Source organism: Montipora foliosa, chromosome 4 (assembly GCF_036669935.1).
Source record: "Montipora foliosa isolate CH-2021 chromosome 4, ASM3666993v2, whole genome shotgun sequence".
NCBI classification, from domain to species: Eukaryota; Metazoa; Cnidaria; class Anthozoa; order Scleractinia; family Acroporidae; genus Montipora; species Montipora foliosa.
The window spans coordinates 12,548,190-12,570,689 of NC_090872.1; the positions used below are offsets into that span (position 1 = coordinate 12,548,190).

General features: G+C 41.1%; 1 protein-coding gene across 2 annotated transcripts in view; it reads right to left on the reverse strand.

The window, feature by feature from the left end:
- The window catches only part of LOC137999878 (fibrillin-2-like), a 35,784-nt gene that overhangs the window by 2,773 nt on the left and 10,511 nt on the right, over window positions 1-22,500 (reverse strand). For both annotated transcript variants that reach the window (XM_068845837.1, XM_068845838.1), the window contains exons 7-26: window positions 22,434-22,500; window positions 21,602-21,724; window positions 20,583-20,705; window positions 18,694-18,822; window positions 17,520-17,706; window positions 16,858-17,025; window positions 15,670-15,953; window positions 14,674-14,790; window positions 13,941-14,007; window positions 12,196-12,254; window positions 9,494-9,610; window positions 9,093-9,156; window positions 8,421-8,479; window positions 7,623-7,742; window positions 6,592-6,661; window positions 5,668-5,743; window positions 4,750-4,852; window positions 2,958-3,019; window positions 1,659-1,778; window positions 173-212 (exon numbers count right to left, since the gene is read on the reverse strand). The exon at window positions 22,434-22,500 is cut by the window's right edge and continues 59 nt beyond it. In XM_068845837.1, coding sequence (XP_068701938.1) covers window positions 173-212; window positions 1,659-1,778; window positions 2,958-3,019; window positions 4,750-4,852; window positions 5,668-5,743; window positions 6,592-6,661; window positions 7,623-7,742; window positions 8,421-8,479; window positions 9,093-9,156; window positions 9,494-9,610; window positions 12,196-12,254; window positions 13,941-14,007; window positions 14,674-14,790; window positions 15,670-15,953; window positions 16,858-17,025; window positions 17,520-17,706; window positions 18,694-18,822; window positions 20,583-20,705; window positions 21,602-21,724; window positions 22,434-22,500 — 2,155 coding nt within the window. The remainder of the gene's footprint in view (window positions 1-172; window positions 213-1,658; window positions 1,779-2,957; window positions 3,020-4,749; window positions 4,853-5,667; window positions 5,744-6,591; window positions 6,662-7,622; window positions 7,743-8,420; window positions 8,480-9,092; window positions 9,157-9,493; window positions 9,611-12,195; window positions 12,255-13,940; window positions 14,008-14,673; window positions 14,791-15,669; window positions 15,954-16,857; window positions 17,026-17,519; window positions 17,707-18,693; window positions 18,823-20,582; window positions 20,706-21,601; window positions 21,725-22,433) is intronic.

Genomic DNA, 22,500 nt, shown 5'->3' on the forward strand with positions numbered 1-22,500 from the left:
TCATTAGCTTCTTTTGTTTGTCCACCAGAAGTCGTAAATTTTTCTGTTGTTATTGGTGTCTCTAGAGCTTGGTTGAAAACGTCCTATACAGTTGACGTAATGTTGAGAGGGGTCTCTCGCTTTGCTGAAGCAAACAGATTAAAAAAGAAGAGAATAAATTCCTGATTCCTACCTTGACAACCGAGAATTGGCTCACAACGAGCATCGCTTCCCTGAAATTAAGAAATGATACAGAATCTTGAATCCTCTTGTTCATATCGATGGTTTTCAGCTGACGTCACAGCAGCCATGTTGCAGAACAATAGAGAAAAAAGTCTTTTGGGAATTTGACTCTATTACGTTACAATGCAAAACATGAGCCATGATTTGCTATTGTTTTGTGCAACAACATGGCCGTCTCATCACGTGATTTAAAACCATCTATGAGAGTCACGCGCAAATTAACCTTTTACTCAATTGAAGCACCAGGGAGCGACTGTTCCCAATTAAAGCCTAATTAAAGCTCGGTCGAAGATCCGCATCTACAGATTAGGAAATGTCGAGGCCATTTCCTAACGCCTGGTTTTCCTTTCTATATGGTCCACTCAAGTCCCGGTCATGATATCCTAATATGCGGAACGAGCGTTATTTTGCATGTCCTACGGTTGTGTATGCGAACCAGTGATGAATATAGTCAATATTAGTATTATCATTGTTAGTAGTTTAGCTAATTTTAATTTAGCTGTAGTGTATTAGGTGTATCGTAATATACCGTGAGATATTGTAATGTACCGCAAGATAGGATATGGTAAGATATTAGTTGTGGTTACACTAGCCCTTTTACCCATGGTTAAATAGCGTTTGCCCACGGGCAGGGACGTTTTTGGGTGTAACCGCTTTTCCTAGACCGAAACTGCCCTAGGGTTATTTCCATGGATACATAAAAAAGAACAAAAGAACTTCACATGACAGTTCCTGAACTGAGAAGTACGGTTTTAATGATCTGCTCCCTGAGGTGGCTTGGCCAATCAAAAAGCAGAACGTGGCTAATACACGAAGATCCCTAATTATATTAATTATACCCTTTTATTTTACCTTAAGGGGAGTCTTTTACTGTGTAACCGCATCCCCAAGGGTAACATGGAACCTGAGCTGAACCACACCCAAGACATTTACCCTCCGGACGGCCCCAAACCCAAGGTGTGTGTAACCCTGTAGTATTGCTAATTTTTGTAACTTATGTAAGATGTTGTCATATATTTTTATACTGATTTAAAAAAAATGAAAACAGTGTATGCGAACCAGGGAGTTTTTCATTTGAAAGAAGAAATCGCGTGGATTTTTAAGCCAAAAGAAAGGGACCCCCTTTCATTCGGAGACAGAGTATGTACCATTTGCCAAAAACCGGTGAGAATTGTTCAACACAGTACGGTTTCAATTTATAATGATCAAGAACCGGTCATATGTATTTCGGTGAAAACGAAAAAAGAGAACCTCGTAGAAATGTATTCCTTCTTTACGATAAAGGGATGTCCGATGGGAATGTGCTTAGCTAGTTGAAATCCAGATTAGAATGCAATTGTTGTGAACATTGGTGTGACAAATAAATGTTGAGTTACTGAAAAGCCTTGGGAGTGACACGCGCTTTCCCAGAACACTAGATGAAGTTTACGTCGTACCTCACAATAGCACATCTCACAAGGATCTTTCCTCCACGAAGTTCCATTTGGTTTGAATTCAAGCTCAAAAATGCATCCCGGACTATTCGTACTCTGCCTCCAGACTTCAATAGAGGCGAGCTTGGGAGAAAAAAAGAAAACAAAGTACAAAACTTCATTTCATTCTCTTCAACAAGGCGTTTTAGCCCGTCCACACCAAGACCCTGAACTTCCGTTTTAGAAAAGCTGTACTCTAGAGAGCGTTTTCGAAAACGGCTGTTTGAGATAATAATAGTGTGGATGGAAGTCGAAGACGGATGAAAAAGTATGCATTTTCGTTTTCAAAGGCATTAGTGTGGACGGGGTCTTAAATTTCGACAACGTCGGCAATCGTAGGAACTTTTAGATTTACGAGGCGACGTCGACCAAAACGTCACCTGAGAATATAACTTTGCGCTATCGTAAGTCTGTCGCGATTTTTCCATCTCGTTTACGTCGAGGAATATGGACGATTTATCCTAAAAATAAATTTTTACCACAATTGCTTGTAATCTCGCAATCTGATTGGCTAATTTTCCGTTGTCGATAAGAGTCTAGACAATTCTGTACGCGTCATTCTCGCGTCAATTTGTCACGCAATGCAATAGCCAATTAGGAACGCCCAATTTGGGAAATAAACCAATCATATTGCGAGAAAGTGATACACAACGCTTGCTCTTTCTTTGTGTCATGATTTTGCTCTCGCTCTGACATTTTTTAGCGTTGAATATTGTGGTAAAAAAACAAATCGAAAGTGGTTCAGCGATATTCGTCATCACAATTGACAAAATTTTTGCGGACAAAAGTCATGCATGCTCACGTTGTCGTCAAAACCTCAAATTAACGATTTCATTTCGTTGTTGCAGACTACCGCACGAATATTTGCTAAAATGCGTGCCTCACGTGCAGCACGTTTATTTTCGCTCTTTTAACCAATGATATTCAAAGAAAACAATGACTTTGCAGTCCTCGCAAGTGCGTTTTACATTATGAAACTTTTTCTTTTTTTGCCGTTCTCGTCCTAACAACGACGTGAACTGACCAAACTTGAGATAATGTGTAGGACTTAAGTACCCAACGATGGATTTTTCAATTTTCTTTCCAAACACCCTCACCATTCGAACCAATTGTATTTCTGAAATGGTGGGCACCCCCGCCCCCCCCCCCCCCCCCACCCCTCTGCATCTCGAACGATTTGGAGTAATTTGACTAATATAATTTAAAAAGGCTTGATTTGGGCAGATACTTGAGTAATTTAAATGTACTACTAAGGTAGGGTACCTTCTTCTTCAAGACTTCAACTGTTTGCAGCAGTGATTCAAATTCGTCACAAGTGGGACAATCTATGGCAGAAAATGATAAACATTTCTGGCACGTTAAAGGCGTTTTTCCACTGTGCAATTTTTCGTGCAACTTGAACCGCAACGCCATTTCTACAAACGTACTGACATTTTCGAAACAAGTGTTTTTACGGGTGTTACACTGAGCAACGTCTCATGCAAATTGTCTCGTTTCGATGATCACATGAGGTTAAAGGAACGTTTTCATTGGTTAGTGCCGCAAACCGTTGCGGCACATCTGCAGGACAGATATTACACTGCACAATGCTTAAAAAATCGTTGCAACCGTTGCAATTCTACTTTCCGCAACGGCTTCTGCAACTGGTTTCGAAAACGTCTTTGGTCCTTGCAAGGTATGTTACATTGGGCAATGACTCGTAAAACTTGTCTCGCAATGCGTTGCGAGACAAGTTGCACGAAAAAGTGCACAGTGTAACAGCGCCTTAAGGCAATGATTCAGTATTTACAAAATAAAGTGGTTTCTTCATTTCTGTAAAGAAATTTATGCAACGTTTAAAGTATTTTAAGTAGAGCCATCGGAAAGAAGAAGTCTCTCGGTTGGGAACTTCAATTGCAGAAGACTTAATGGACTCCCAAGGCCATTTATCTGCCGAAGTCATACTTCAGGATGGTTTTTTGGAGCTTTCCACTGATTTGGAATGTAAAGCCAGTTTCAGCTAAACTGGATACTGTTCTGTACTTCGTCAAGAGATGGGTACAACAATGAAATGGTACAACGACATTCCGGTCCATTTTCTAAAAACGAAAAACTGAAGAGGAAAACGATCATTCTTTGTTTATTGAAACATTTCCTGAGGAAAGGACTATTATTTTTGTTGTGCGACCGAAACGCGCTTTTCGACCCTCCAGTATCATCTCTGGAAGGAACATTTCACCCGGCGAATGGACTCGTTGTGATGCCCCGAACATTTTCTATGGACGGTTTAATTTCCAACTGACGTCACGGCTGCCATTTTGGTGTACAGGACAATGGAGCTTAAGCACGCACGTTTTTTGAGACGCGGACGGCAACCTGAAGAGAACGTTTCGCGTGCCAGGACAATATTGTCTCCCAGATTTTTATACTAATCATCTCTAATGGAGAAAAGGTACTTTGCAACGTGAATGTGGTTGCGCGAATACAAGTTACAAGGGAAAATAGCTCACTTCCGGTTTCCGTCTGCGTCTAAGAATTCGAAACACGCGTGTGTAAGCTCCCTAATACTGTAAAGTTGACGCTATTATTAAGCAAAACTAGAGGGGCCATTCTCTATAGTTTTATACACCAACATGGCCGTCTCATCACGTCGATGCAAACCAAGAATAGGGCCGCCGCGCAAACGACTCTCGGGATTGGTTTAGAAAACAATGGACATAAAGAACGATACAAAAGAAAGAATGGACCATGACGTACACAGAGCTGCGTCCCGAGTGCGGGCAAGAATACAGTTGATGTGGATAAACCACCCAACCAACCAAGAAAACAACCGAACAAACGAACAAACAAACAAACAACAAACAGTTGTAAAACACCTGCTTAGACCAAAGAAAGAAGAAGAAGAAGCACAGCTTGCTAAAAGGACTTCAACATTTTTGTCATCATGCATTCGATAAGAATGATACGGAGCGTTTTGAGGAGCTCCTTGAGATTCTTTCTTCAACTGTAGTTGAATGACGGTTTCTCAAATGATGAAACCTTTTGAACGCCGCGAATGGAAGAAGATGGAACTTACGGCCACAAGTTTTGCCATCCATTTGTAACTTGAAAGTCGGGTGACAAGTGCATTGATAAGATCCGGGAGTGTTGGAGCAGTTGTGATGGCAGCCTCCGTTGTCCTGAAACAAAAATCAATCTTAGAGGACTTTCATATAACCTTGAAAAACAAACGTAAAAACAGAACGTAAACAAGAATACAAAACATTTAATTGGCTTATAGACCAAAAACAAACAAGCGTGAATTTTCATTGGCATAGCGAACGCGGATGCAAACAACGCCATCTCCTCATGGAACGTTCTGGAAAGATTCACTTTGACGTCATTTGAAATGCAGTAATGTGATTGGGCAATCGAACTGTTTACTGCCCATATTCGGAGTTTACTTGGCGGGAATAAGGAAAAGCTTTCTTTTTAATCTTGCCAAACATTGGTCCGTGACACAAATTGCGAACACTTTTTCAAGAGCATACGAAAGTCGCTTTAATGTGGGTTTTCATTGAGAGGCGGAAATCCACGAACTCTCATAACATGCAGCTCTTTCAGACCGTTGGGGAACTGGTTTGGTGCACTAGAGAGCCAAACCATTTGCAGATGTCATTACAAAAGACGCACTTTCTCCTCGTTCTAGGCTAAATAAGCTTTATGGTAATAACTTTAATTTCATTGGATTGTCATAAGAAGTAGCTCGATTGGGATAGGGTAATTTTTTTGTCTGTTTCTTCGTGTCCGTTCCTTTTAAAACCAATTCCTAACAGCCTGTTCAAAAGATTGAACCGGTTTGTCCTTCCTCATCGAAAAAGACATTTGGCAAGTAACAAGATCATCTCATCTATACAAAACGAGTTTCTCGCTACTGATTTATGAAGTCTGGTTCGTAACAGGTGCATTTAACAATCAATGCATGAATGGAAATGAGAATGAATTTCTTTCCTACCGTTAGACACTCGTTTATATCCAGGCAGCGAGTGGGATCTTCAGAGTCCATTACAAAACCCGAATTACAGGAACAACTAATACAAAAGAAGAATGAAAATCAGTGAGGACTGACGTCGCAACACAAAGGGAAAAAGTATCTAGAGAGAACTTCAAACGTGAAATGTTCGAGTGTTAAGTTCGTGTCGCGACAATAGAGAAATTTAGCCTGGCGTTTATGTGAAACGTCATGAAAACATGAAAGTTCTATTACTCTAAGTTGCGCGATATCTGTAGATAAAAGTTAAAAAGCGAACCACAATGAGAAAAGTTAATTATCTTGGCTTCTGGAAAAAACGCAATTGATTTTGGCCTCATGATTGCATCGTGAGGCTAAATCTCTCTCATAGTCTCAATCAAAGTAGACTATTAAAGCAAAGACAGTAGTACCCACATATATGATGGTATTCAAAGCTTCAACCTTAAATGTGGGACCGTGTATAGAAAACAACAATTCCGGCAAAATCAGCGCAAAAGCCTAAAGCTAAGAATCTCAGCAGGCCGGGAGCTCCAAGATGGCTATTTTCAAACCGACGTAGAGATTTTGGGATCAACGAATACAAGTTTATTCTGTCACAAGAGCTGATGTCTGCATGCCATTGTGACGCCCTAACCACTACTCTCTCCCCATAACCACCAAGCGTAGTGGATACACATCAACTGAGTTATTCGCTGTAAAATCTGGTGAAAGGGTATTGAGTTTAACACTTCGCGTTAAGAAGAAAAGTGTTTTCTTCTTCAAGTGAAGTCACAAGTCACTTAGAAAAACGTCCGGAGGTGAAATGATCGTTTACAACAACGGTATAAGCTAGATTCCGTTTAGCCCCCACTTCCAACCCTCAAGATGTTTACATCACTAGAGCAACACGCACATGGTCTGACTTACGCATAGCTTCCGCGGTTGTTAGTGCAGATCTGCTGACAGCCACCGTTGTTTGATTGACACTCATCAGTGTCTAAAAAAGGACATTTGACAGTCAGGTAAAAGTTATGATTGTTTTTTAACTTTGAGTTTATCAAAACCCAAATTAACTAAGGAAAATCAAAAACCAGATCTCAGGAAATGTCTGCCGCTTCTCAGTGCGGATTGGCTGAGAGAACAATAGAACTAACAAAGACAAAATGAATTCTTCATAAAGACAACAATACGAATTTATAGCTTGCAATGACGTTCCCGAAGTGTTGAAGTCAGCATCCTTCTCTAAATATTATACCGGCTGAGTTTGAAACTCAATTTGCAACATACGAGAAAGCAATGTACAGTCAAATATAATGTAATTCTCTTGAGTAACAATAGTCACCTTGAGGCAGGTCCAAAAATGTGTTAATAAGCCAGCTGAACTCAAGTTTTTACGGCGTGGCTATTCTTTTCCCTCTGGGTTGTGATCCCCGACAGGTTGCCGATCTTTACAAGGGTCTCTGTAGAATTTTCTCGTCGGCAATGCAAATAAACACCTTTTTCGCTCGTCTTACATTTTCTTCTCTTCGCACATGAGCAATCCATTAAAGATACTTCCAGGAGCTCATCACTATCTCCACTAATACCTGGAGTCAACTCTTTCCCGAGTAAATTTATTTTTCGGTCCCGCGAAAAGTATCATATTTCTAATGACGCTGAGATAGTTGTTTGGATTGGCTTTTACAATAGTGTGCGTGCTGAATCTCGCAAGGGAGATTGGCTGTTAAGCAGTGGGCGTGCTGAATCTCCCAAGGGAGGCCTTCTATAAATAAATCTACTCGGAAATCGAAAGGGTTGACTCCTAGAGCAAGTATGGGAGATAGAGGTTCTACTTGAGGGTCCTGACACTACAAGGTGATCATAAGATCCCTGATGGTCAGAGTCTCAAGATATCTTCATTCGAGAGAGATTTCAGAGGGGAACAAAGCCAAGGAACTGTTTTGAATTAGTTTACCTACCCACACAAGTGCAATTGCTTATCGCCGAGTATCCATGGTGACAAGTACAATTGTAGCTTCCTTCTGTGTTGGTGCAATCTTGATTGCAACATGCAGTGTTCAGTAGACACTCATCGATATCTGACGATAGAGAATAAAAATAGAATCACTAGATCTGTACTTTAAAGGGGCTCCGTCACGCTCGTGTGATTTCTTTAAATCACTGAAAATCCGAAAATCAGCATACGTTTTGTTTACCCGAACACGAATATGGTACAGGAGAATCTTTGTTTACATTTTTGCCGCATTGGCAAAAAGCTATTGTTTCCTAATCTGTCAGCCGAGAATGAAGTACTATAGTCTGTTCCAGGCTCTCAGAAAAAAATGCCTCTGAAAAATGAGTGGGGGCTTGGGTCGAGGAACACCCCACTCGCTTTTCACACGCAGTTGTTTTCGTTTTCCCGACTATCTGGGAGCCTAGAACAGGCTAAAAGTACTGTATATTGACAGTGCATTGCATAATGAGTTATTTCTGAAATTTGAACGTGATTTACGAAATAATCTCTGAGCGATGACGCTTTGATAATTCAAAATTTTACAAAGATCGTATTGGGTCATTAGCGCCTTTGCCGCCCAAGAATTTATCAGACTTTGATGGCTAATAACTGGCTTGTTATCGCAGCTAAAAGGCTTAAAATTGGAGATTTGACCAAGGTTAACAAGTTCTTCTAACGTTTAAAGTCAATTGTGAGTAGCATGATGCAAACAAATTTTTAACAATAACGTCAGCAAAAGTTCCTTTAAAGATTGTTAATCTACCTCTGCAAGTTGTTCCATCTCTGAGAAGCTTAAATCCACGGCGGCATGCACAAGAATAGCTGAAAGAAGGAGCATAAAAATGCATGGAAGTTAAGAAGGTAGGTCGTTTTCGTCAAATCCGTCTCACTTCCTGTAATCCTGGCTACAGCCTCTATCCCTTGCCACAAAAACGAAAAAAAACGTTGGCTACGCGCCTCGTTGGCTATTCACCACCAACGTGCTCTCATGGAATAACTGTTAAATAGCCGAGATTTAGTGATCCATAATAACAGCAGGAACCCAACATACGAGGTTGAAAATTAACAAACTGGAACACTGGGGAATATCCCCGGTCGGACATTTGTCGCTACGAGCTTCTAGACCTTTCTCACGAAATATGGTAATTTTAGTACACACGTCCCACAGAGTTGACCGGTGAACTCCATGTAACAACTGAGTCATAAGAATTAAAACTGAGACTTGATTTTGTGCTGAAAATACACAGTTTGAACAAAATGACTTCGTTCCAACAGGTACCAGAAACTAACTCCTTCTCTGTATGTCGTCCTTTCCAAGTAACTATGCCGCGCCGCAGGTGGATTTTGAGCTCATTTTAGAAGAATTAAACTGGGACTAATACTTTTCCAGTGCGGAAAGAGCTAGAAAATCGGTATATGCAAATAATAACATTACCTTCCATTTTCGTTTACACATCTGTGATCACACCCACCATTGTCATTTAAACATTCGTTTATATCTGTACACAAGAAAAAGAATACTTTGCTTGTCAGCGTACTCAAAACTCCAAATTCCTTACGTACTTTGATTCCGCTATGAGTTCCTTGAGTGCATAACCCTTTAGAAATCTTTCCGTTGTAATTTTATTTTCCGGGTTTCCTCATCGCATCAAAATCAACATCTGAGTTTTTACTTTGATTTGACTTGATTTGAATTCCTGTATCTCCAATAAGTAAAGCCGTTGTGTTCGGCATTTTCAGCTTGAGGTTTTAAATATTCTTTAAAAAAAACAACAACAGATCTATAATTATTGTTTGAATATTTTCAGCATCGCGCAGGAAGTCCTTCCTACCTACCATCACAGTGGTGTCCGTCTGCTGCAAGTTGATACCCAGCTGGGCATGTGCACAGGTAACTTCCATTGGAATTAATGCAGCCCTTCTCACACTTGCTCAATGTGCATTCATCGATATCTGTACCGTGAAAAATGAAAAAAAAAGGGGAGTTAATTAAGCACATCGTTGCATTCGCGAGGCCACGTGGCCACGTGGTCACCACTCGGGCTTAGTGCTCGTGTCTCGAGTGTATTTGCATACTAAAAATTTGTTTTATGAGAATTTTCATAAAACTAGAGTTCAATTCCCTAAAGAATATTTCACTCCTCCAACATGGCCGCTGTTCCTTTGTTTCACTCCTCCACCGTGACGTCATATGAAAACGCTCTATAGGCCATTTCAGAAACGTGAGAGGACTGGGACGAGTTTCTTATACTTGCTTGGATTGAAAATCTAAACTCTTCAACTGAAATGTTACCAAATGAAAAGCTATCCAGCCAAGTTTGAGAGTTTTCTACGGAAAATTGGCCAAACGGGAGACCTGCAAAAGTTGTAAAATCCCATACAAACCCTTATAATTTTGTGGCCTGTCTACCCATTCCATACAAACTCTCTATTTTAGGTGATATTTGAAGATATATTATTTCACCATTTTCCTCCTCTAAATACATCTATTCTTGGTAAAGACTCTCAAACTTGGTTGATCTTTCATTTGAATGTCTTAGTTTTTTAAACAAACGGAAAACAACCAAACTCGTCCCAGTCTTCTCACGTTTTTGAAATGGCCTATAAGTTTATGAGGAAAAGCAATCCTTGGCTTGCACCTGACATCAATGGCGGCCACATTGTTGTACAGGGGCCAGTTGCTCGAAGCATGGTTACGGCTAACCGGCGTTAAATACCATGGAGACGTATAGGTTCTGATACCTCTTAACCAAAGGTTAGCGCTAACCAAGGTTTCCAGCAACCGGCCCCTGATCAATAGTGAAAAAATCTCTTGGGAATTTGATTCTATTATAGGGAGCTTATTAAGCACGCACGTTTTATAGACGCGAACGGCAACCGGAAGAGAACATTTCGCGTGCAGGTGGTGTCTCCCAGATTTTTATGCTAATCATCTCTAATGGAGAAAAGATACTTAGCAATAGATCGTATTCATAAATGGCGGTCAAGAAATTATTCTTTTGTCTTTGTGCTAATCATCCTAACTAGCCTCACTTTGGAACAAAAATTCTTTTGAATTTTGCTCGTGTTTACGAGGCTAGTTAGGATGATTAGCATAAAGACAAAAGAATCATTACTTAGCCGCCATTTATGAATACGGTCTATGTAAATGTAGTTGTGTGAAGACAAGTTAAAACGGAAAACATCTCACTTCCGGTTGCCGTCCGCGTCTCAAAAACGCGCGTGCTTAAGCTCCCTATTCTTATGCAAAACGCGCGCGACATTTTGCTTTTCTTTTGTACACCAACACGGCTGTCTCATCACATGGATGCAAACCAAGAATACGGAGCTTAAGCAACGACAACGGTGACTGCAACGAGAATGTCATCTCAAAATATAAATTCACGTTCACGTGCGTTTCAGTGTAAAACAGGTAAAAGTTCTCAGGAAACGAAAGGAAGAGGCCATTTTTTTCACCGGATGGGAACTGTCCCATGATTTTTCGTAAACTGTAGCATGGAATGTCTATTTCGACAAAAAATGGAACTGACATTTTGAAAAGTGTATCAAGGGAGGGCCTTGTGACGTCATAATTATTTTGAGAAATGATTTCTTTTAAAATCCATGCTACAGATTTTGCGCTAGAATGTTCTCACACTTTAAAAATTTGTGGAAAACATATTTAACTCGCCGAGTTTTTGGTCACGTGATTTACCAAATGTGGTTGTGATTTGAACCAGACAAAGAAATGTTAAATAGAAAACACTTGGCAAAAAAGGATAACTGTAGAGTTAAAGGAAGTAGAGAAAAGGCTATTTGAAGGAGTCCAGAGCAACGGTTTGGTAGGTAAGAGCCATCCCCCTTAATATGCAAATTTGTGACGTTCTCGTTGCGGTCGCCGTTGTCGTTCTTTAAGGTTCCTAATGGCTCTACACAACCCCCACTTCCGTTCCACATTTTTGATATTTCCTTGCGACAATTCTCAAAATGGACAAATTTGTCGTCGTAAGCAAATGACTGCATATTTTTTCACTTTTCTCTCCCTGTCATCTCCGTTTTCGTCACCATAATGACAGAACAATAGACCATTTTACAGTTCTGTGCTCAGTTACCAGGCCTTTGAATAAAGCGAGGCTGGAGTTGACGTTGTTTTGATACAAACCTCACTTCTTTTCTTTATGTAAGTAGAACTCGTTAGCATTGCAACAAAATGATTTACATAAGAAAAGCAATGAGATTTGTATTAAAGCAAGGTCAACTCCAGCCTCGCTTTCATTCAAAGGCCTGGTAACTGAGCACAGAACTGTAAAATGGTTTATTGGCACATAACTTGCATGCGAAATTAAACGAATAGGCCATTTCCGACTTCATGTCTGCCTCGTCTTTAAAGCGAGTCTAAGTGCAAAGTTTTTCTTATGATAATTAGTTTTAACGATACTATGATATATGAAATAGATCATATATTGAAGTGCAGATATGAAATCAAGTGATCTGCAACCTTGCGTTGCCGTTGTCAGCAATTAACAGGGTAATTTAATTTTCTTTTTAAAGCTACGCACCAGCGCAGGTCTTATTGTCCGCCTGAAGAGCAAACCCCTCTCTACAAGCACAATGGAAGCTGAAAAATGAAAGGACGCGATTAGAAATAGGACGGTTTCACGTGACGTCATCACCGCCATCTTGGTGGACGAAAACAAAAGATCTCTCATTAGCTTCTTTTGTGCGTCCACCAGAAGTCGTACATTTCTCCATTGTTATTGGTGTGTCTAGAGGTTGGTATAAAACTTCCTATTAAATACTATTCAGATAAAGATATTAACGACCATTAAGTTTCGATACCCAGAAAAACGTGGAACAGAGAGTTAACAACAGCAACACATTCTTGTACTGAATACTAGAAATGCGAGATTTTATGCACTCACTCCAAGAGAAACACTATTTATTTTGACGGCAATATTTTCATTTAACGGTCCTCCATTACTTGGTGTGGTTCTGACAGATAAGCTCTCAGAGGGTTGGATCGAGGAGAAAGTGATGTCATTTTGCCACTAGCGTGCAGTGCCCGCGAATGCGGCTGAAGGTCGCTCCCTCTACTCTCACTACAGGGCACGAGTTACAAAAGGAAACCCAGCTAATTTCTCTTAACGTTCTCCCCGTAAAAATTTACCAGTATGGGTACCGGTATAATAAGGCTTATTTTTTGGGTGTCAATTTTTGGATTATGACCATTACCATGGCAACATCACATACATACATGCATAATTGACCACTCCCCATAGGGGCTTTTCAGGGCCAATGAACACAATCACGACAGAACAGAACATTCAACAGCAACTGTTAAGAATTCCAACTGTCGGAGGCAAGCTGGTTGGCTATTTACAAGTGCAACTGATAAGTTGAACCAGTAGGGACTACCTGGAACAAATTCAACCAGTGGCCAGAACGTGTCTTGAACCCAGAATCTCCGGATCTCAAAGCAAGCTCCCTAACAACTGGGCCACACTTCCTCCTCACATCTAATGAAATGGCCGCACTGCCTCACATCTTACGACAGGCAAATATATTCCTATTTTTGGCGTAAATTCCTTAATATTTATGCTTTCCTTCGGTGGCATTTTTTCATTGCTTGCCACATTATGGAAATCATATTGCCTGACATTTCGAAGTGGTAAAAGTCAAGGTCGTTCAGACGGTTTTGCAAATATTCTGTAATTTGTCATTTTGCTAAATATATTCGATTAGCTCTTACAGATTGGTATTTGATAGGAACTGTATGTGGTTATAACTGAGCCAGATTTTAAAAATTTTCCGAAGGGAACGCGAAAAAATTAGGGGTTAATTTTACAGATTTGGTCACGCTGACGTCACAAAAATCCGAAAAACACGCGCGTACATACTAGTGCTCAGCTTTCCCGCGGCCCTAAAACTCAAGCGAGCCTTCTTAATTAGTAAGCAGAATACGAATTTGACAATCACGCACTTCATTTTTAAGCCAGTGAGTAAATGACGTCACTTTCTCGGCAATGACGGATCGTTAAAAGAAAAAAAGAGGAGTTAAAATAAACAGTCTTCCTCTTGAAATTACTAAAAAAATTTCTCCTGTTGAGCATTCATCGCAAGAGCGTTCGAAATGTGAAGAAAAACAAGAAGGGATTTTCTTCATCATAGTGTTTTGCCTTGGAACCGTTGGTTATTCACTCGATCAACGTTTGGTTACCAAACTATCGAACCTTGAATTCGAAATAAGCTGGGTGGTTAGTGAGAAAACAACTTAATGGTTTGATGATTAAAAATTATCAATTACCTGCCAGCGGTGTTGTTGCATATTTGATGACACTGACGACCTTCCGGTCTGGCACATTCGTCAACATCTGAAGCCAAACATCAAACACATTTTGTAATTGAACTTTGAATTGTCGTGGATCTCAATGATCTCAATGATGTTAATGAAAGCGCGAGATTTAAAGCGCTGGACTGCTTGCGGCTTAAAATGTATGCATGCACAGCTCCTCTGGAGACAAACTTTTCGCTATATGAGCCTCCCTGTTTGCAGAAAGGTCCCACATCCACACATGCAAATAAACGCGCAAACTGCGAAATGTTAGCCCACTAGAAAAGAGACTGTTATGTGATACTACCTAAAGAGAATTACGCGCGTGTAATGCTTCCTAAAACAGATCGCACGAGGGATCAAGTGGGTGCGAGATTCACTTGCGTGTGACCACAATTGTGTAAGACCAGAGATGCACATGAGTCCTTATGAGATGCTTGAGATCACATGTATGAGATGACACGAGAGGCTTACTTGGGTTTAAGCCAAGATGTTGAAACGTAGAGCGCAAGGTGCAAGGGAATTCTTAAAGAAAGCACTTTCCATGCACTTTCCATGCACTTCGCTCTCGCGTTTTTTTCTCGAGAGTTAATCCCGCGTGGCATTCGCGCGTGAAACCCGCGATATAGAGAACTTGCTCGAAACTCCTATGCAAGGAAAAATTCAAAAACATAAATTAATCTCCGTATACGTTGTTTTCATTTACCTAGACAATTCTTCCATTGCGAATAATAGCCATCAGGACACTGGCACGTGTAGTTTCCGGCAGTGTTTTCACATACGGCAAGCCTGTCACACTCGTGAGTCCCGTCAAAGCATTCATCTGCGGTGAAGTAAAGTAAGGTCCAATCATAAGCGACACACCTCGAGTTAATTAGGTTAAATTTGTGATCCTCATTTTACCTAGGTTGAATACGCACTCTACCTAATCAACCCCTTATAAAAGGATTGAAAACACCTATACCTTCCCTCGAGCTTTGTCTTCCTCATATCATCACATCTTAGTATTGTTTCGTATCATCTCATCGGTTTCTGTATTCATACCGTGACTTACCCATTTAGTCTCAACATTACAACAAAGTAAGGGTACTATGCACTTACCAGAACTCGAACTCGAAACCTCCAGATTCATAGTCTTTTCATTATTTACGTTTGCATAAATGAACGCAATGAAAAAATGAAATGAATCATATATTGAATCGCGGATATGAAATCAAGTGAAGCTCGCAGTTGTGAACGGAATTTTAGCAATTGCGTAGAGAAGCCTGAAAAATTCAGGACTTCAACGGGGTTTGAATCCGTGACCTCGCGACGCCGGTGCGACGCTCTAACCAACAGAACTATGAAGAAATTGCGTTCACAACTGCGAGGATCATAGCTTTACTTGATTACTTTTGTATAAGTCAGTTGATATCCATGTATAATAACCAAAACTAATCCTAAACTGACCCTAATTTTTCTCTAGGCTTAACTTAGGCTCCAAAAAACGTTTGTTCAATTCATCTGAGTGCGTATTAAACCTAAATAAAATGAGGATCACCAGTTTAATCTAAGTAAAAACGGATTCAACCTGAGAACAGATTTTACAGGCAACATCTAGAAGATATAATTGCTTAAATTGTCCACGGGGATAAGTGCGAGCGATCACCTCTACCTTTCGCAATACTTTCTTTCCCTGTTTCGTAAATTCTCAAAGTCTTACCTATATCGAGACAGATCACATCAGTCCCATTGTCTCCAGAGTTGACATAACCCTCGAAACAATCGCATACGTGAGTACCAGGCTTGTTGAGGCACGACTGTGAACACTTCCCATTTTGAACTTGGCATTCATCGACGTCAACGCACGTCAACTCATCTTCATCTAATCTGAAGCCCGCGGGACAAGAGCAGAGGAATGAGCCCTTCGTGTTTTCGCAGGCGTACTCGCAATGTCCTTTTCCGTTGTTCGTTGCGCACTCGTCAATGTCTTCGCAGGTGCGTGCGCTGCCAAGCAAGATACGAAACATTTCCGTAAGCGAAGAAATAAGAAACTGAAATTGTTTGTGTGCACCAAAAATCGAATACATTTGAACTTTGATCAAGAGAAGATTTGATCAACTAGACGGAAATCAGCTGATTAACATTGTCCAAACAATATTAGAAAGAAAAAAAGGCATCCGTATTTACACAAGGGCGTTGGTGGATACCGGCTGAAGGACAGCATCAAGGTGAAAACCAAGAATAGAAATGGCGCAATTGCAAGGCATACAATGCGAAGAGGCAAGACTCAAGGAATAGAAAACCCTGCGCAAGAGAGCCAATATAATAAAAAGCTTCTGGAAGCAGCTTGTTTTTTCTGTATTGGGAAAATATTGGACTCGTTCCTTTTATGCAAGTTTATAAAATTGCAGAAAAGGAACTCGACCAATGGTATTTACAGGATTTCTTCTTAGGGTTCAACGAAATTGACTCTTTGGCTACGAGTCACGTTGCTTGGTGATTGTTATCAAATTCCATTTGACTTGCGCAGGGAACCAGATCGTGAAAGCAAAAGTTAATTCTCGCGTAGGCGCGCAATTTCGCTTCTCCCGCTTGCACCCGCTAAGCGCATTTGCAACAACGTATGATTGGTTGCTGTAATGGCCTGCGTTTATTATATTGGTCAGATTCATTGCTCCCTTTCGCGCCTTTTTTTCCCGCGCTCGAGTGGCACCTGCTACGCTGCTGCTGAAGTTTTGATTGGTCCATTTTATCGTTTTTTTGTTGTTATCGGTTAGATTGATTGATTGATTGCTAGAGTCTTACATAACCATGGGTGTTTCAAGATAGTCTTGGTTTAACAAACGTATCGTAGCAATTAGCGAAAAACAAAAGGAACGAAAGAAACTGGGAAACGCGGATTACTCACTCAGGATCAATGGGGTCATAGCCCACGTTGCACTCGCACATGTGTCCTCCTTCCGTGTTGATGCAGCTCTGAGAGCAGTTTCCATTGTGAACAGCGCATTCATTGATATCAGCACAGCGAGTTTGATTGTTGACTGCAGTATAACCTGCGTCGCATTCACAACGATAGCTGTAGTAAACAAATTAATTTAAGAATGAATGGACAAAGGAATAGATAAAAGAAGGAGTCTTAATTTAAAGGAATAGCTAATCATGCCATAAAAATCATCGTAAATAAGTCAGTTGTTTTTTTCGAGCGACCGAACTGTTTTCGTTGAGCTTCAGTCTCCTGGGACCTGTTTCTCGAAAGTCCCGATAACTAATCTTTTCTATTTCTTGTCAACCTCAGTTTAAGTTCCAGAATTTATTTATTTGCTTATTTATTCATTTATGGCAAACGGCTTCTATCATGCTGACCTCAGTGATAGAAGATGGAAATGATAAACGTTCCCTGCTCAGCACTCTATAAGTCGGAAAGACTGCAGCTTCTATTCTTCGCTGAGCCGACATTTGCTTTGTTCGATTGTCTACTAAATTCACTCCTCATATCAAAGATATGAAGTTGTAATGATATTACGTATTTTTTTCAGACCTTTAAACTGTCGTTTTAATTTCTATTCTTACCTTCCTTGAAGATTAAAGCACTTATGACAATCGGGTCTGCCTTCCCGGCATTCATCAGTATCTACGCATTTGTGTGGCAGGTTAACATCCCTGTGGTATCCATGGTAACAGTCACAGTAAAAGTTACCAGGGAGGTTGACACATCTCTGCTCACATCTCACGCCACCAAGTAGACATTCGTCAACGTCTGAAAGCCAAAATTGTACATTTACCTCGCAGTTTTTGCAAAGCTGTTAATTTCACCGTGGTAATGCTACCAATTGTCCATTACCCAAGAGTAAGAATCTGATATCAGGTTTGTCCCCATCAACGTCAGAAAAGTGTCTATTTTTAAACCGCAATTTTTGCGGGGAAATAAGGAATAGACCAAATGTTGTTTCAAACCTCCCGGGGTTAAGATTCTTTGTGTATTTGCATTATACTGTAGCATTCACATTGAAACGACGTGGAAATATCTGGAACAAAACGTTTTAATCCCAAAGGGTTTGAATTGGTCTATCGGCACAATATCGATAGTCTATTAACTCACTATCAATTGGAAGTTTGTTGTGTTGTGTGACCTTCACAACTCAAATAAACAAAGTTTCGCTATTGTTTTCGTGTGAATCGGGGTATTGCTAACTCAAATGCGAGCTTAAGGTACCTATACTTGTTCCACCTTGGCTCTACCTGGGCTGAGTTTGTAACAACATGAGAAAATTCCGTATTCTTTTGCTTTGCATTCTAAGCGTAATCCTGCAAGCAGAGCCTCTCTAAAACTTGGCAGAGAGCGAGAAAGAGAGGCGCTGCAGAAATCGTGTCAAGTCTTTTAAGTCGCCGCAGCCCAACATTCTGGGCTAGTTACTCCGGTCAAACCGGTTTAGGTAACGCGCGCATCATATTTCTGACAAGGCGGAGGTCAAAATCGAGCCCTCAGTACGAAAATCAATATGGCATCTAGGAGTGCGATCGAAACTTGGCCTGGGTTTGAGACTGTCTCCAAGCAATGGCTTGCGCATACTCAATAAAGACTTAACACGACTTCTGCAGAGCCCTTTCTTTCTCGTTGAGTTAAGAAAGGCTCTGCTGACAGGGTGTCTAAGCGTGAGCGCTATTTGCCTTTGCGCTTGCACTGGTGTGAACCACGCTATCATGTTGTCGCTTCAAGATATTTCCTTAAGGTTCCTTAACTAACCTCGACACGACCTGCCATTTGCGCTTAGCCTGAATCCGTTCTCACACATACAGTAATAACTTCCAGGTGTATTCACACATGTTTGTTGGCAGTGATGAAAGTTCTTTGGAAGTTTACATTCATCCTCATCTGAAACATTTATTGAAACAATCAAAATCGTCATCAATCGTGGTCGTCGTTTTTACTTCCTAAAGCAAGGATGACGACGAAAGCTCCAAAACAGTTATCATTTTTAAACACGAATTCGCGGTATTGATAAGTCACTTTATCATCATATGGAATTGTAAACTGTATTGAGACTGTCTAGAAGTAATACAATACAATACAATACAATACAATACAATACTTACTTAATTGACCGCTCCCCATAGGGCTTTTCAGGGCCAATGAAACACAACGAAATGACGGAACAGAACAACAACAACTGTTAAGAATCCCAACTGGCTGGAGGCAAACCAGTTGGCTATTTACAAGTGCAGCTGGGATATTGAACCAGGGACTACCAGGATCAAATTCAACGAGTGGTCAGAGCGGGTCTTGAACCCGGGATCTCCGGATCTTAAGGCAAGCGCTCTAACCACTAGGCCACACTGCCTCCTCATGAATGGCGTTAAAACTTGGAAAAATTATACAAAACTACAAAATTTATCCATAATGGCCATATGCACTATGATGTAAAACGCTGTTGCGAAGTACGCTCATCCTTTGTTTTGGGCAATAAACCTACGGTTTCCCTTGGCGTTTCAACACCAGTCTCTTATTGCGATTTTCATAATTGTGCGGAATTCATCTTCAAGCGCCAACGGTCAAACTGCGCTTTGGTTTCCATCAATCAAACTTCCGACGCCAACAACAGATGACGAAATCAATTGATGGGTGACATAACCCACCAATCAGCATCTTTGGTTCCCACGGTACTTATTCGTGCATTCGAACTCGACGCCGATGGAAAGCGATGGAATCTGTACGAATCATTTTACTGAAGAATTTCTATAAACATATCACAATGGTGTTCAAACTGTGAACGAAACAAAAACTCCAATTCACTTTCCGGAGACGGAGTCGACCTTGCCTTGCCGGCTATGTTCGGAAATTTGATTGATGGAAACCAAAACACAGTTTGGGGCTTGGCGCTCGAAGGTAAGATTCCACAGAATTAAGAAAATCGCAGTAAGGGTGATTCTTACTAGGGACACAATCTTAATTGAACACAAGAGATAAACTCAGTAACGTTTTGATCACCATCACCTTTTGTTGTGACAAAAAAAAACTAAGGGAGCAGGGAAGGCGCAGTGGTGAGAGCATTCGCCTCCTCCAAATGTTTGTTCCCTTGTTCCCTAAAATATTTTACATTGTTCCCCTGTTTTCCAGTTCAAATTAACCATGTTCCGTTGTTCCCCAAAACCCCTGGGAGGACCTTAATAAACCCTGGAATTCAACCTCCCGTTCACTATTTGACCAGTGAACAAACTGGTTCGATTGGAGAATTAACTTTCATGAACATTGCAGTAGTATTGTGCTTGATGAGCACTTCAATGTGTACTCCAGATCTTGTACGTGATTCCAAGTTGGACTAGAGCCAATGAAATCACACATAGTGCTTATCCACCCTGATCAACCCCAGGTCTTGCACGTGATACCATGGCCAAGGTGGACTAGATCCAGTGAAATCGCATAATAGAAAAAAACGCGCTGCTTACGGCATCCCGCGTAATTAATGCGTCTAAGCATGTTGCTTGTTCCTAATCTTGCGTCACAAGTCAATAAGCATTTATCGTCCACGGGGACCTAGTCGTTGCTTCACCTCTCTGATTGAATAGTGCACCAGGTTTTGGAAGTCGGCCTGCGAGTCTTAGCAGATGTTATGACAACTCTTTCGGTTTATTTACCTTCACATGTCAGACGATCAGCTCCAATTTTGTAACCCTTGTGACATTCACAGTAATAACTTCCCGCGCTATCGCGGCACAGTTGTGTACACTTGTGAGTCCCAGTGGCGCATTCGTTTTCATCTGAAGTAAAGAAGAACATCGTCATAATTTATACACTTAAACTTTCACTGAACAAAGCGAGCAAAACGTTCCCCTGATCAAAATCAAATGTAAGCGGACCAGGATACATTTCCGCAGTTGTTGCCCGCTCTAGAAGTTTTGCTGCGATTGTTGAAAGAAAAATCTAAATATATAACAAAGCACTTAATGTCTGGTCCCTCGGGAGACTAGTTAGTTTTGTTTTCCCTCGAGTCCTGATGTTTCCCTCAACTTCATCTAGGGACACATCAGGACTCTCGGGAAAACAAAACTAACTGTTTCCTTCGGGACCATACATTGAGTGTATAATATCCATATCGCAGGTGGAGAGAACACGATCGGGACGTGGCAGATCTCGCTCCATGTTTTCATTAAAAAAAAATAGTAGAATATTCAGTAGAAAAAAGAGCTCGTTCGACTGCTAAAACTTTCGGTATGAATGGTCCCTGTATAAACATTCCTGCCCAGTTAAAAAGGTGGACGTTTTTCCATTTCGAACAGTCCAAGAAGCGCGTACATGTCATGGCATCTGGCACAGAAGAAGACGGAGGGGGGGGGGGGGGGGTGGTACTTAGAGGGTCTTGACGTCACACGAAAACATTTTATGAGGAAAAACAATCGTCCGAAACATGCGGCAGGTTGCATTGCCGTCATCTGCAAAATAAAGCCAAGTGATTAGATGAATGTTTCTGTCTCTTTTTTTTTTCAGTCGTGGGGGGGGGGGGGGGGGGGGGGTTGGGGAAGGGGCGGATTTCGCCCCATGGTAACTATCATGATTCCGCTGGTCTACAAGAAAGTTTATTCCGTTTTGATTTTTTGAACCCGTCAGCTTCTTGGGTAAAGCTGCAGTCCACCATCGGCCGACATAATCTACTTACTGACACACGTTTTGTTGTCCGTGTCGGTCGTAAATCCCTCCCTACAGCTGCACATAAATCCGCCAATGGTATTCAAGCACGTTTCGGAACAACCTCCGTTGCTGATCACGCATTCGTTGATATCTAAATGAAAGAAAAGGACCCATTTAACCAATTAATTTAAAATAGATATGCAGTGTATCTTTGTTTGGTTTTTAATTGTAGTTCTTTAGGCCATTTCCAGGATGGTGTCATTTCTCTCCCCACATTAAGATGCTTTGTCACAATACTTTCCTCTTTCAAGATTTTTCTGCTGTTTTGGAAGCGATGAGACTGTGGGCAAACAGTTTCGACACATCATCAACATTTGATTCAACAGAGCTTCACGAAAGGCTCGGTAGTCAGTCCCAGGCTGCAGCCGCGGTGGTTACTATGGATACGGACAAAGATACGTCATCGAGAGACCAATTAGTGCACACGAGCGTACCCAACAATGTTGAATAAGGCGGTCAAACGGAATGTTGAATGATTGTTGAAGCAAAGTTAGAGTGCTTCTCACAAATTTTACAAAGTTACTTCTTAATTTCCCTGCCCGTGAATTACTACACCTCGGGTGATTGGCTCAAAAAATCTCCCCAACTGCACATTCTCGGCCAATCGGATGTTACGTATAATCAATTTGAGACTCGATGACACCTCTTTTACCGCCCAAATCTAAATTCAGGGGGAAGTAGTCCTGCCTCCTGCCATACTTATCAGAGTCAGTGATCATGGGCTCGATTTCTGTTTGGCGTATTCAGAGCTTTTTTCCGCCAGCGTATGCTCGCGTCAGTTACGATCAAACTCCACGCACCTTTGCAAGTGGCACCGTCTATGTCTAAGGAGAATCCTGAAGGGCATGAACAGATTCGTCCATAGTC